Below are 14,840 nucleotides of genomic sequence, written 5' to 3' on the forward strand. Positions count from 1 at the left end.
GTGAATATATATGTGTTTACATGACTAATTTCTTGTTTAGAGTTAGTTTAAAAGTGAAAAGGCCAATTATTGTAGTAGCCAAAAATTAAGCATGAAAAAAGTCTCCCAAGCCTAATCAGTTTGAGAAATCAAACTTAAGACATACATGCTTATGAAAAAAAGCACGTTCAGAGGAAATGTCACTGTAGAAGACACTGAAGTTTATTGTTCCCAGGGTAGTAATATCTTAAACACTTAATTCTGAATGCCTTAAGTAATTTGCTATTCCAAGTTTATAACCTGAATGCAGTAGATTCAGGACACCCACTGTATACACCATGTCTCAGCCTTAGCTAAGGATCCTGCTCATACAATGGATTCTAATGGACAGTCATGAAGTTGAAGGCAATTCAAATGAATCTAACAGTCAAACACTTGCAGCTTTGATTTGCAACAGGAATTAACAAAGCAGAACCCAGCACCTCAAACATGCTGAGCTGCTGCTCTATACTGTCTCAGTCAGTTTCCCGTAACTGGAGGTCGATTTCAATAAACAGCATCCTTAGGGATGGACCTTGACAAGGGATTCTGCTGGCTATAGTTTGAAATGGAAAAGTAAACATTGTCAAAAAGAGATTTTTTTAAAAATAAAAGCACAGTCATTCTAGGCATGTGTTATGAATATGAAATTGCTTTCACTTTCACATGTCTCTGTCCCCAGTTATTTGAAGTATTTTTTTCCCCTAGTATTACTAAAGGCACTGACAAAGAGTCAAACCTCCACCTCTGCAACTAGTTACAAATTTTTTTAAAACTACCATTCCAAACCACAATTTGCCAACACAGACACATGCAACCATCAAACACCCCTGGCATGCTTTTGTGTAGAGGGACGTGTTAGAGGCAACTGGCCTCAGCCAAGAAATTTACTCCTGGCATACAAGAACAATGATGAAGGGCTGGTCAGCCTTCCATTTCAAAACACAGAACAACTTCATTTCCTCACATATGCTAAATATATTCCATTTCAACATGGATGTCAGCACCAGAACTTTATGATTTGTTGGACATAATATAAAAGCTAAGCATCATATAATTAAGGTGGCAATAACAGGGCTTGCTCAACACAGTACAACATACAAATCCGATGTCACTAACATCACTGTTAGCTAAACAAAATGTTTAAGCCTTTCCATTGGAAAACAAAGTTTATCAGATGATATTTCAAAGCCTAAAAGGTAAAAAAATATTGCAAATATGTCATACTATACAGCATGTAAATTTAATAAAATACCCTGATCACAAGACGGATAAATTTTTCCCCTCTGATATTTTCCTCAAACTTTGTGCAGGTACCAAGGACAGGGTTTTTCTAATTCTTTCTTAGCCATACTATAAGAACAGAAAAATTGAGATTTTGAAGAAGTGGACTTATCTATTTACTGTAACAAGTCTGCACAAGTCACAGGTCAAGATTGGCATTAACTGAGAGCATGTCTTTCAGGAAACCTTATGTTTCTGCTTGCAAGGTCAACAGGACTGTAGGAACAAGTAAGCTGGAACAAGTAGGTCAGAAATCATAAATCAGTTCAAATCATCTAATACAGAGTGAAGTGCAACAGACTTAAAGCTGCTACACAGGATGAAGGCACAGAGTTCTTCAAATTTAGAACTGCATAGGTGCCTGGCCTATTTGAAACTACGAATTGTAAGAAAAAAATCCAGTGTAATATAATGAGATGGCTTCCTTGTGAAGTAAAAATGAATGATGCTGTCTTATCACACAGTGTTCCAGGGGAGATTCTTGTCTAGAAGTAGAGAAACAGAAAAAAACCAACAGAGTTGACCAAGGCTGCCACAAGTCAGCAGCCTGATGCTGTTGGGCTTCATTCCCCTCTCTAAAGTGAGTAATGGCAGCGTGTTAAAGAGCATAGGGCTGACTCCCTATGGGTGCATCAATGCCTATTTTACAGAATTCATTTAAGACGAGGGAGATGTAAAAAAATGTTTTGTTTATCCATCATTGGAGTCATCACTATAAGCTTTCCTTAACTGGTGTGTAAGTTACCAGTTTTCTTCTCTACCTAATGAAAGGTGCATTCAGACTAAGCAAAAAAAAAGCCTTGGTCTTAATAAAGTTACACATTCATTAGCTTTTGATGAACGCCTGCAACCCTTTTCCCCTCCCCAATAATCTCCTTCAAGTACCCCTAGGCTCCAATCACAGTATTCTCAGTAATTAAGGTTTTGATTTTAAATTTGCTGAAAGCTGCCTAGAGAGATGTTCTGATTACCAGCTGAGCCTCAAACACAAACGAATTGAGGATTTCTCCTGCTTTCTGGAGGGAATCTGTCAGCAAGTTTCAAGATGTGATGCCAATTCAAGTGTTTTGGCCACATAACAAGGATTCCTAACTCATTACTTCTTTCATAGGATCACGTAGCAAAGTAAAATTCTCTGCAGAGCGTATCTGGTTGGTTTATTTTCCAGCATGTCAGTCTTTGTATTTTCTCTTGGATTCTGCAACCACTAGCAAGGCAGGAAAAGTACACGGACAGTTTACTCAAGTATTTAGGATCATGTAGCTGTCATGTAAGACTGACACTGCTTTAGTAATTATTCCTTCCCACAACCGGTAAGCTTTCTTTTACAATTAGCACTAGGAAATCAGGTTTGCAGGTATAAATTATACTCACAAAATACACATTAAAAATTAACCTGCATCTCTTATCTCTTCCAAATTTCAAAACTATTCAGTGAAAAAAATCTCAAATACTGACTTTTGTAAAAAAACACTGACTCTAGAGAAAGGAAAGGGTTTCAAAAAAGGAGTGTATCTCAATGTGTCATGAAAAAAATAGTATTACTTCTGTGTTTTATAATTTGATGTTCATTAGCATTTTGAAGTACAACCTGCAAAGAGAGAAGCCATTTAAGAAAATGAAAAAAGGTAGTTATAACTAAAGGCACTGCAAGACTAGGGAGTTCATCTCTAAGTATAATTAATTAGGAATTAGAGGCAACAGTCAACAGCAAAAAGTGCACTTGTGCCCCAGACTGACAGATGTCACTCATTCTTTCTTTTCTCTGTGATCACCAAGTCTTAAATCAGCTTCCAAATTATTATTTTTACAAGAAACATCTTATTAGTGTGCATCATAATCAAGGATTATGAAATTCTTCCTACTTCATCAACAGTTGTATAGGACCAAAAAGTCTGCTCTGAAGAATACAAACTAATGACCAATACAAATCACTTCAAGATAACAAATGAGCTGAAAGTATTAAGAATGCTTGGCATGAAAATCAGTTTTCTAAAGAAAATTATTTGGCACTCAACTCTGGTTTACAATCTGTATCACACTGTTTGGTATACAAATACATTATAATATGGTATCATTCAAATACATTCCATAATAACTGCAGTATTATATCAATAAATTATCAATGGTCAAGTACTTTATGCTTAAAAATTATGAGAGAACCAACTTCAAAGTTGTAATGGGCATTCAAGTGCTGACTGGATCGAATTCTAGTTCTTAATGTGTACAAGGTTTTATCTGACCTGCCATACTTGTCCTTGTTGAAAATAGGTTTTTTTTTCACTAAACTTAAAAAACTGGTGACTCACTCAGGTGGTGTCAGTTCTTCTAATCTTTTTCTTAAATACAAAACTCCCACTGCCTATTCTTCTGTGAATTGTCAAAAAATACAGTTTTTTAAAAAAACAGAGAATAGGGGAAATCACTCCAAAAATACTTCCTCAGAGTGTAAACTTGCCCAAGCTGTCTAGCAAGATGACTCCCCCCAGGACAGGACAGGTTTTGAAGCGTGGTGGTAGGAGGACACTGCACCTAGCAAGCACCTGGACAGGGTCCTAGGAAACCTGGACATGGTGACTCTGCCTGAGGAGTGAACCTCCACCACTGTGATTCTCTAACAGACATTTCACTAACTCCAAAATCTGCAACAATGGTAGAAAAAGACAAAGGACAGTGACAGTATTACAGCAGATTATGAAAACAAGAGACATTAAATACAATTCGAAGGTAACAAATTTATAAGCTCTGGGAAGGAAAAGACATTTAACTTGGTAGACATTAACTTTCTATTTTAATTGTTATGTAGTACATACATATCAGAATGTATTATGTGGCTGATCATGTAAGGAAAAAGGGACAGGGCGTGTTTCCTCCTACAAAAGAACCAAAAGAAACTGTATTTTTGGGAACAAAGAGAAAACATTTAAAATTACAGTGGAGATGGTTGGTGTAACTTCAGCACCAGGAGCCAGAGGTAGAGGGAAATAGCTAGATAGTATACCTAGAAAAACAGAGTTACCACGAGAGCAACCTGACACTCAGGAAGGCTCTATCATGCAGTTTCCCTGTTCATCTGGGCAGAGCATGCACATTACAGGACAAGGCAAGAACAGCCCTAATTACTTGGCAGCTCCACCTGAACACAAAACAAAACCAGAAACAGTGTTTTTTGGTTCACTCAGACAGAAGTGACTGGCAGAAACACATTTAACTCTTTTCTTTTTTTCCAACCCACAGTCCATGCACAAATGATTACTTTGGTAATTCAATACAAGAAAGTTATTAGTAAGACCTTCGAGGTTAACAGCTCTTTCCTAGAAACATACATTTAACTTCGATTTTTACCTTTACCTTGTGAAATGTGACATAATTGTAAGTTACTTATTAATTAATTTTACTTTGTAATTGCTAGTTAGACTCTCAATTGCAGAATTATGGAGCATGTACATTTTACTTCTTCAGGACAGCCTATGTTATTTACTAAGTCTGTATAAGACACTAGATAAAAAAGTGTAATAGTAAGAACACAACAAGTAAGAATGAGAGACATGAGCTTATCCTCCATTAGAAAACAAAATTATGCATCTGAAACTACACTGCTCTTCAAGACCTTACCTTCTTTTTGTCCCTCATTGAGCCCTTCCCTCGGACCATTATCTTGCATCCTGTTTCTGCCTCAAGCTGTTTAGCTGTTAGTCCTCTGGGCCCAAGGATTCTTCCAACAAAGTTAAACTGAAAAAAAAAAAAAGAACTTCTATAAAATCAAGTAAAGAAAATTTTAATTAAAACTTTAACAAGATGCATTTCTATGTCTAAAAATATCAAGTGTTTAATAGCTTTAGGACACCACACTAAATGCCCGAGGTTGAAAAATGAGTTAGGTTCTGTTTTCATACCTTAAGTACCCACTTGACCCCAACTTTGGGGTGAAACTAGGTCTTTTAGATGTACCACCAGGTAGTCTACATCAGTGGCAATCCTAATTTCCTCCTCATTAAGTTCTGTAAAGCTCTTACAGAAGTTCTGAGCTCGTCTTGCTCACCACAAACGTGCCTAGCCATGCTCATCCCTAGGCCAACCAGGTGCACCATGGCAAGGAAACACTCATGGGCTGGAGCAGGACCAGCCACGCACACAGACTGCACGTGGTGGGAATGCTCAGGTGAGCTCCAGTCCCACCATGGCACAGCACCTTTGGGAAAGGCCCCTGGGCTCACTGCTAAGGAGCCTGCAGACAGCATTCTCCTTCCCCGCTCCACGTGGTTCTGCTGCACTCAGTCTGGGCAGGACATTGAAAATAACTCTTCTTGATCTACCCATGCCATGCCATTTCCTTCAGAAAAAAACAAATGAGGCCTCTTACATGCTTGTTTTAGGCTTCATGGGCAACATTTATTAAAACATAATGTACTGTCATACATACATACACACACACACATATAAAATATTTATAAAAACTATGTGTATATACAGACACAACAAAAGCACATCACTTTTTGTGAGCTGTATCATTTATTCTGTTGCACATATAAATAAAGCAAGCATTTCATGTTTAATTGGCTGACTTCAGCAGACAGCCCCTGCCTACTCAACACAGTGATACCCCATTTAGCCATACATAACATTATTTCCTAGTTATTTTCAAGAGCTTTTCCCCTTTCATTATTTTCAACCACACATTCTGAAAATTATGACAAAAATAAAAAAACACTAAGTGATGGTAGCACTAAGAACACAGAGCAGTACTCTGTGACAACTGCAGTGCAAAGATGAAGCACCAACTCAAACAGTAGACACACAAAGAAATTTCAGACTGAGCATTACATGCAAAGAAGAAATTAAAATAATAGAAATTCTGCTGTAACACTCTGCTCTGGATATTTCAGATCCCTGTAAACAAAGTTATCCAATGGAATTGTGAAGAAATTGTTGGCTTTCATTTCCTCACCTAATTAAAATTGTGCTTGAGTACAAAAACTCAACGTATTTGAAATCCTTATGAAACTGCAAAGACCAGAAATGATTTAAGAGTAAGCAGAAATTATGAATGCAGGCAAATTAAAGTTCTTTAAGAAAATTAACAGTGTTTCACAGCAGCTAAACTACTCTGGGAATATATACTCCCAAAGTTATTTAGTATTGCAAGCTCAGAAAACAAAGACATATTATGAAGTCTGAATCAACTATAGGGAGGTGAGGGGCTGTGGAGTAAAGACTAAATGAACTTGTGAACATACACACAGAAACTGGGAATCATAAGAAATTAAAGAAGCGTACACTAAGCCTTGATAAAGCAATGAACTAGTTACAAGTAATAAAGTTCAGCTATGAAATATTATTAAAATCTTACATGTCACACATTTTATTTCTAATACCAAAACTGTACCATTGTCTTACATGAACAATATCTTACTTGTTTTTCTCTACAACCACACTTCTGCACACTAAAACTCTGGATATCTATGCCATTCCACCAATAATGCTAAAACAGTACTGCAAAGCTGACTATAAATCAATATTTAAACCAACACAGAAGCTGACTATTGTAATGTTCTCAATCTCCCAAGAAAAACAGCAGACTCAAATGTTTCATTAGTTTGGACCATAAGTAAAAGAAAAATAATAATATACTTTGGATGAAAATAAATTTAATAGAAGTATACAGGATATAAAGAAAAAGAGGGAGGAAAAGGGAAGTTGCAAACCCTCAAGTCTGTAACTTTATCCATGTGGTATGAACATTATTTAGAAATTCTAGTTGAGGACTTAAAAACAGACTTAAAACTGCAACACAATCTGTTAAATGTTAAACCAGTTCCTTCACCACTTACTCTCAGGATATGCTCCTTATAAAGAGCCTTCACAAATTGTTCCAAGGCAGCTCAACCCCACCTTTGCCTTCCAAACCATATGTATAAACACTTGGAGTCTCTTTGTATAATTATTCCTTCCAAACCCCTGCCTGTTCCCATTGGTTCTCTTGAGCCCTAGAATTTGATCACATCTAAAAGCGGGATGCCTAGACAAGGCAGTACTTCTACTGAAATCTCAGCAATGTTATGTTACTCAGAACAATTCTATCTTATAAACCACATTCTTATTAGCACATCCCAAGTTGTTTCTTTCCCTCCCTCAAAAATTCAGTTCTTATGTTTGTTTCTACATTCACTGTCCTCAAATACTCTTCTACATTACCTCAGCCTTGATCCTTTCTTCTGGTTTTATATTCATATGAAACTTTTATGTCCCTTTAAAACAGCATATTGCTCTACACTTGTGTAATGACTTCCACACTGCTGACATCAGGCTCAGTGATTCCAGGACAGAATTAAAATTCAAAACTGTCTTTAAAAGCATTTGGTAATGACTTAATTTCTTTCTAAGCATACTTTCTATGCTACCAACCAAGTTTTGTCAATGTGTTAGAGATACAAGATGAAGGAGAACACTGCAGGACCCCACCTGAGGTGCAATCTTAATTGACTCATTAGTAATGAATTATCATCGATTAAATCAAGTATTGCTTTAACAAATGATCCCCTATCTTTTGTACTAATGTATCACAGTCAGTATTCAGCTCCTCAGACAACCATCTTACAAGTCCAAGCTCAGAACTCATAGAAAAACAAAATCCAGACTCTTTTGTCAAAGAGACAGAGCAGTGACCAGCAAGACCACAATTCAGGAACACAGAGGAAGCCTTCAGGTTAGACAGTTTTGTCAGAACCCAGTTGTATCTGCACCTATTGCTTCTCTTACCTGTCAGGCGAGCTAGACTATCAAACAGAATTATCAGAACAAGACATCTGACAAAATCAGAAGACCATTCTTAACATGTAACTCTACTACTTCTCCTGCTCTTTGTCTCATAATGTCACCCAGTGACACTTATCACTGCATTGTGTTTATAAATAACACACCTGTGCTCAGGAATACTGTTTGTTCTAACATTTGTACAGAGACAACGCTATGAATATTTCCCTTTAATTTCTGGGAGTGTTTCTTACTCTGCATTAGAGTACTGTAGGATTCACCTCACCTGTACTAGCAATTCACAGGGAATTGCTAGTACAGAAACAGCAGAGCCTCAGAAATTAATTTGACCAATTTAAGGCTGCACTGCTTGGAATGTATCTAACCTCACACATGCTGATAAGTGAGATTATGTCAAAAATTAAGCAGAAGCGGCTCAAGCTAAGATTTACTGCTTCTACATCAACAACACAGAAAAAGCAATCAAATGAAGTCAGTCTCTCTTCCCACAACAATTAATATCTCTCTACACTCAATATATTTTCTTATATATTTCTTATTCTTACGTATCTCTTCTTTTTCGTATGCAAAATTTTCTCTGGTGGTATTTCGCAATTGTTTTCCGGAGTTTTATTTTCACGTGCTCAGATCTTCCTTAACTCAAAATTAGAACCTTCAGAAGAAGGTGACACACAAACATAAGAGCATCCTAAAAGCTAAGAATTACAAGTGCTTAGTGGAGCTCAAGGGCTGAAGTTTGAACCAGTTACACCCTTGTTGCTCTCCTTCTGCCTGTTTCTCTGCAGCACCACCCTCACATTCCCATAGTTTGCTAACTTGTAATGTTTGAAGTTTTCAGAATGTAAAAAACACTACTGAATCTTGCTGGTGTGTATACCGTTGTTGCCTTTTTTTTGAGAATATGTCCAAAACACACACCCTTAAAAGAAAGAGCAATCTCTTGATTGCACATGAGGATCTTTGCAACTTAAAGTGTTTAAGCAGAAACAAATGTATTGGGGAAAAGAAGCTGCTCCAAATCCTAATGTTTTTACCTACTCTGGGATATTTATGATTATTCTGAAGCAACTGATGTTCCCAAGAGTCAACAAAATTTTCATGCGGTGACCTACCTAACAAGTCCACTGCATAAGAAACCCCCTGAAAAAACATCTTGTATTCCCTACACATAGAGCAACTATTTTCTAGGCAAACCAGGTGCTTTTATAGTTCTCAGGTTTCCCACACCCAGAACAAAAGTAAAGTAAGAATGAACCATGCCAAAAACCCAGAGCTGCTGATTAATAAGAGACCACAACGTGTGTCTGTTTTTTACAGTATGGGAAATGAAGTGTTTAAGGATCTTCCCATGCATGTTAAAATCTGAAGAACTTCAGGCAGACAAACAGTACTAAATTTCATAATACTATTGTGACTTCTATATTTTGTGTTTTCCTTTGAAATATGAAAATATGATGTGGCAAGAACTAATTTAACTTAAGAAAATTTCTTTACTTCATTAAAGGAAAAGAATTTGAAAAAAATCCAATCTGATTGAAACATCCAAATCTAGCAAGAAGGAACATAAACACATGCACTTGATCAAACAATTATTTAACTCAATTAAAAACTCATTTATTCTACAATCTTACTAGCAAATGTTCCAGTGACTTACTAAACACTGATTTTTGCAAAGTCAGTTACTAATCACTGGGAAAAAGCCAAAACAAGCTATTCTTCAAGTCTATTTCAACTTAAGGAAATCAAGGAAATTTTTAAAAAGCTTTTATTTTCCCTAGGTACAATGTGGATTTGAGTACTTTTCCTATGCAGCCTAAACAGGATTTTAAGGAAAGTCTCAAGAAATGCTCAGCAGTTTGTCATTATAACAAAACCAAAAGATACTCTATCCTTCATGCTGACTTTAAGAATTTTAAATAAAAGAAGCAGCTAAATTCAGTAAAATATTATAAACATGCTAAGAAAGACCCCTTTACTAGTGATTCATACAAATGCTTTGCAATGCATCTATGTTTCTGGTAATCCCTTCTGATTCCTAGCTTACAAAAATCATATAAATACTACTATTTCCTTTAAAAAAAAAACCCCACTATAATTACTACAACAAAGTACTTGTAACTATAAATGTCCATTCTTGATAATGTTATTTATTAACCTTCTGTAGAAAGCCGCTTCAGTATAGCTATGTCATATATGAAAACAAGTTCTCCATTTTGAGACTACCTTTACATATAATTTCCTTTTTTTATCACAAAAGGACAAAACTTCAGACTTCTCAATCAGTTTGTGAGCGGCCTTGCCATCCCTTATCCATATTTTTCCTGGTTTTATTTTATAGCCTAGTTATACACTAGACAAAATTGACAGCTCAAAGTGGATTTTCATCAAGAGAGAAAACTGTACCTTATATTCAGCCTTCTTCATGGTCAAAGCAGTTCTCAGATTACATACTGATACTTTAAATAAACTAAAGAATCCCAAAAACTTGGTATAAATTGTCCTGGTAGTCAGTTTGCTTTTTGAAGACATGGAAGACATTTCACTTTCATATGGTTTTCCACACTAAATAAAAAGCATCTGAAAACTAGAACACTATATGGTTCAGTGGGTAAAATATGTCATGGTTAAGAAGCAACTAAAAACTGGATGTTATAATGAACATTTGGTGATTTTATCTTAAGCAGCAATGCTGGCAGTGAGTTGAGCCACTTCAGAAAAACCTTCTATGCCTTCAGATTGAAGTTGTCATATTCAAAGATCATTTAAGAGGTAACTCAATCTGACAGAGACACAGGCTAAAATGCCAGCCATGGAAATGGAGTAATGAAGAGACACAAAGGAACTGCAAGACAACAAAGGCACTCAAAACAAAGCATGATGAATGTGTACGACACTCGTAATGGTGTTTGTTAAATGTGAGTACTCTTTGTGAGCAAGATTAACACCACTCCAAGGATTAATAAATTTCTTAAAGATACAATTAAATTCAAGTATATATTTTCATGCATATTTTTTACAAAGAAAATCAGCTAATGCATTTGATTGTAACATTTATACGCAAACAAACTAGAAAGACTAATGCAGAAGATAAAAAATAGCACTATGCTGACAACACAAATACAAGAATGGACTCTGAATCCAATAAAGCTTTCACTGACCCACCAAATATAGCAAATTCAGGCTTGATTTTTTTCATTGTGTTCCTTTAAAAGGAATATTGTTTTATGATAGTAGTAATACAGTTATTTTTCTGCATTCCCTAGAAGAGCTTGCATTGCTCTCAGCTGAGTTTTAGATAATCACAAAAAAAAAGAAATCAGATACACATGGCTGATTTGATTTTTTGAAAGCCTCTAACTTGAAACAAGTATAAAACCACTTGAGGTATTAGAAAACAAAATACACTACATTAAACTGTAAGGTTGTATACTTTCAGTTAGGTAGTTTAGTGTCTAATAAGACACTAAACTAATAAGAAAATTCTAATTCTAACAAGAAAACAAAGATTGTAGCACAAAATTATAGATAGGTACCTTTGAGAATGAATTTCTGAGAAGGTAATCTGAAACATTTTATAGGAAAAAAGAAATGATAAATGGGTAATTTATCCTACCTTATACTGCATAAGCTTTCTAGCAATAATGTTTTCCAGCATTTATTTCATTAGTATATCATTTCCACAACAACACCTTTGTCAAAAAATTGCCTTTTGGTTATTGCTTTGGGTTTTTTTGTTGTTCCCTTTTTTTTTAGGGGGTGGATGTTTGGTTAGTTGTGCTTTTTTTCACAAGCACAGCTGTAGTGATGCGTATTTCTGTACACGTCAGTGTAAAAGCACATCGAGATACTGTTAAGAGGACTAGCATTTACACCTGTACACGTCATTTGCCAGTCAAATAGCAATCATGGAATTAATACATAACCTTTCAGTTAACGTTTACATCCCCCACCTCCTTCTTTCAGTCAAAATATTTTCTTCAAATACTTGAAATTGTTGTCACTATCTCCCCCCATACAGAAGATGATACCTCTACATTTTTTGGTAGGTTGGGATTAACAGACAGAAAGGTTCTTCTTCCATGAAGACAAAACCTCAGATAAATATAACGTCTTTTAAAGTGTTTTCAGCGATCCCACACCACACTTATCTCAGCAGAAGACAGCCACACAGCTGTTGTTGAAGCAGAAAGAACCACTATTAGATAAAAGCAAGGGCATCCCATAGACAACTCACCCAGTGACCACATTATAGATTAACTAAAAACAAGGAAGGCCAAGTTCACATAAACAGCCACTTGTATACATTTCAGAAACCAAGAGGGAAAAAGTATGTGTTTCAAGAATAATGCTGAAATTGTGAAGTTTTTCATTAACCGCATTAATATGTAGTCTGAGGATTAAACGTGCTCTGGCAGAATTCGGCAAGTTTGTAATATGGTTAAAAAAAACAGATTATCTGATGATATTTTAAAGAGAGAAGAGGCTGACAAAGCAGATGGTATTATCATTGTCAATACAGTGAACAGAGACAAAAGGAACAACATTTTGAAGTTAATTTTTACACACAAATTAACTTTAGGTAGTTGTTAAAGACTGCTAGTGACAACATGTGAAGTTGTTTCCCCCAAGTCTCTACCAAACCCACCTACTACTGGTAATGGAAGAGTTGGCTGCAGACAGCAATGCATTAGAAACATTCTCTCCATCCCTAAATACGGCATGTTTTCTAAGCACAATCATCAAGTAAAGGCCAAAGTACACATGCAGTGAATACCAGCATGACACGTATAATCTGCTTAGGTCAAATATATCCACTTACATTTGCTGTGTGCATCTGATATATACCATTCTAATACTACAATCAAAGCTAAATTAGAACTATTGAAGCATTTAAGTGATGAAGTTAAGTGGTAAATTAGAAAGGCTGTGCTGTAAGCAACTTATACATACAAATTATCATTAAATAATCTTTTCATCACATAAACACAAAAAATATAACCATCAAGATATTGGAGAATAAAATACGGAATATCATCCATCAGAAAATTAAGACCTGTCATGTTTTCAATTAGGTACTTTTGTGCTAGATAAAGAAAATCAAAACTTCTAGCACATCTGTTGAATTACCTCTGAGATTACTTCAAGTGTGAGGAATTTAATCCCCAACATTTATTAAAAGGGTCACTATAGCTAAAATATTTAAAGTAGTTCTAATTCTCTAAAATTTGAGTGGTCAGAAAGAGAACAACATCTTAGAAAGGAGATAAAGATTTTTTTTTTTTCTTTTCCTTAGTGTATTAAATGGCTAAGCGTAATTTTCAGTACATATGTACTGCACTCAGACTGGTTCCATCTTTATTTAGTACACTGCATACATTTTAAACAAAGATTATAGGGTTGGGGGCATTTTGGGTTTGGGTTTTTTTTTAGTTCTAGCTCAGTTACCCTAATCACTTTTCAACATCAAAGCGGGATAATTACTTGTCTCATTATGGGAAAGAACTGATAATTATTGTAGGAGTAAGACCAGCTTGGTCTAGTTCAAAAACATCCGTAAAATATGAATTAATGCAAAAACAAAGGATATGAACATAACTGTAAGACATTACTAAAACATAGTATTTGTGCAGCAGGAGAACAAAGTTGACATTTAGTGTTTTGAAGTCTGACATACTACACAAAAAATATCAGCATCTGGAGGAAAATGAACATATTTGTGCAAAGGTTTTGCCTATTACTCACCGCAGAGGTTCCAATGAAAAATTCAGCTAGTAACAGAGAAAATGAGTTCTCTGCATACAAATACCTGTACCGAATACTCTTACCCAGAACTACATTAAAGTATTACATAATGCAGTTATGTAGAAGTAATTTTGGTAACACGTTAAATATAATATAATTTAAAGGAATTTGACTAGGCTTTTAAGCACAGCTTCGCAAGTCAATTAGAACAATATGGATTTTATGGGATGTCCAGAAAGGAGAAAGATCTCCAGAAATTTTATCAAATTTATTAGTAACCACCATGTGGAGCAGGAGAGAACCACTTAAACCTCTCTTCTAAGCACTGAGGTATTTATGTTTCATGGCATGCATGAGTCAGTCTGCTTCAATGCTGTTTAACCTCTAACTCACCTCATCTAGAAAGCTGGTGCCATCAGCACAATTCAAACACTGAATTGTTCACATTATGTTCACAACCGAATAAAATCTCTTGAATGAACACACACATGCTGCTAGTCAGTTGGCTCACAGAAACTGAGCATAGTATATAGCACTCGTTGGACAGTCAGTAAACAAGACTATGCCTACACAGATTCTGCACACGACCTTTAATAAGAAATGCTGATACAAATATATCTATAACTGTAAAGTTTTCCAGTAAAACTTTATTAAGAAGACAGTAAACAATCAGTGATGAACAGCAGCACCTTGTTCTCACTACAGGATTAAGAACTGCTGCCTTCTCTTCTGGGACATCAGCAACATGTGTCTAATGGTTTACAGAATGGATTATCATAACACAGTTTGGTCTATCTTAAAAATTACTCATCTATCATTTCTTACTGCAATATTCTCTAAGTAGCATTAAAACAGGTGGTACAATAAATTAGAACTTAGGATTTTTTTAATATGACAAATCAGGATTTTTTTCAATGTAAGATTTACCAGCATCACAAGTATTAAATTTTCAAAGGGTAACCCTGAGTGTTATCTAACTATTAAGTTCTCTTTGCTAGTACCTGTATTCTGGCACTGTAACA

At 35.6% G+C, this 14,840-nt stretch overlaps 1 protein-coding gene across 13 annotated transcripts in view; it reads right to left on the reverse strand.

Annotated features, from left to right (window-relative positions):
• The window catches only part of QKI (QKI, KH domain containing RNA binding), a 147,981-nt gene that overhangs the window by 79,675 nt on the left and 53,466 nt on the right, over positions 1-14,840 (reverse strand). For all 13 annotated transcript variants that reach the window (XR_010743248.1, XR_010743249.1, XM_066315841.1 and 10 more), the window contains one exon: positions 4,918-5,034. Coding sequence is in view for 11 of the 13 variants with exons in the window: in XM_066315841.1 (XP_066171938.1) it covers positions 4,918-5,034 (117 nt within the window). In the remaining 2 variants the exon portion in view is untranslated. The remainder of the gene's footprint in view (positions 1-4,917; positions 5,035-14,840) is intronic.

Source organism: Sylvia atricapilla, chromosome 3 (genome assembly GCF_009819655.1).
Source record: "Sylvia atricapilla isolate bSylAtr1 chromosome 3, bSylAtr1.pri, whole genome shotgun sequence".
Taxonomy (NCBI): domain Eukaryota; kingdom Metazoa; phylum Chordata; class Aves; order Passeriformes; family Sylviidae; genus Sylvia; species Sylvia atricapilla.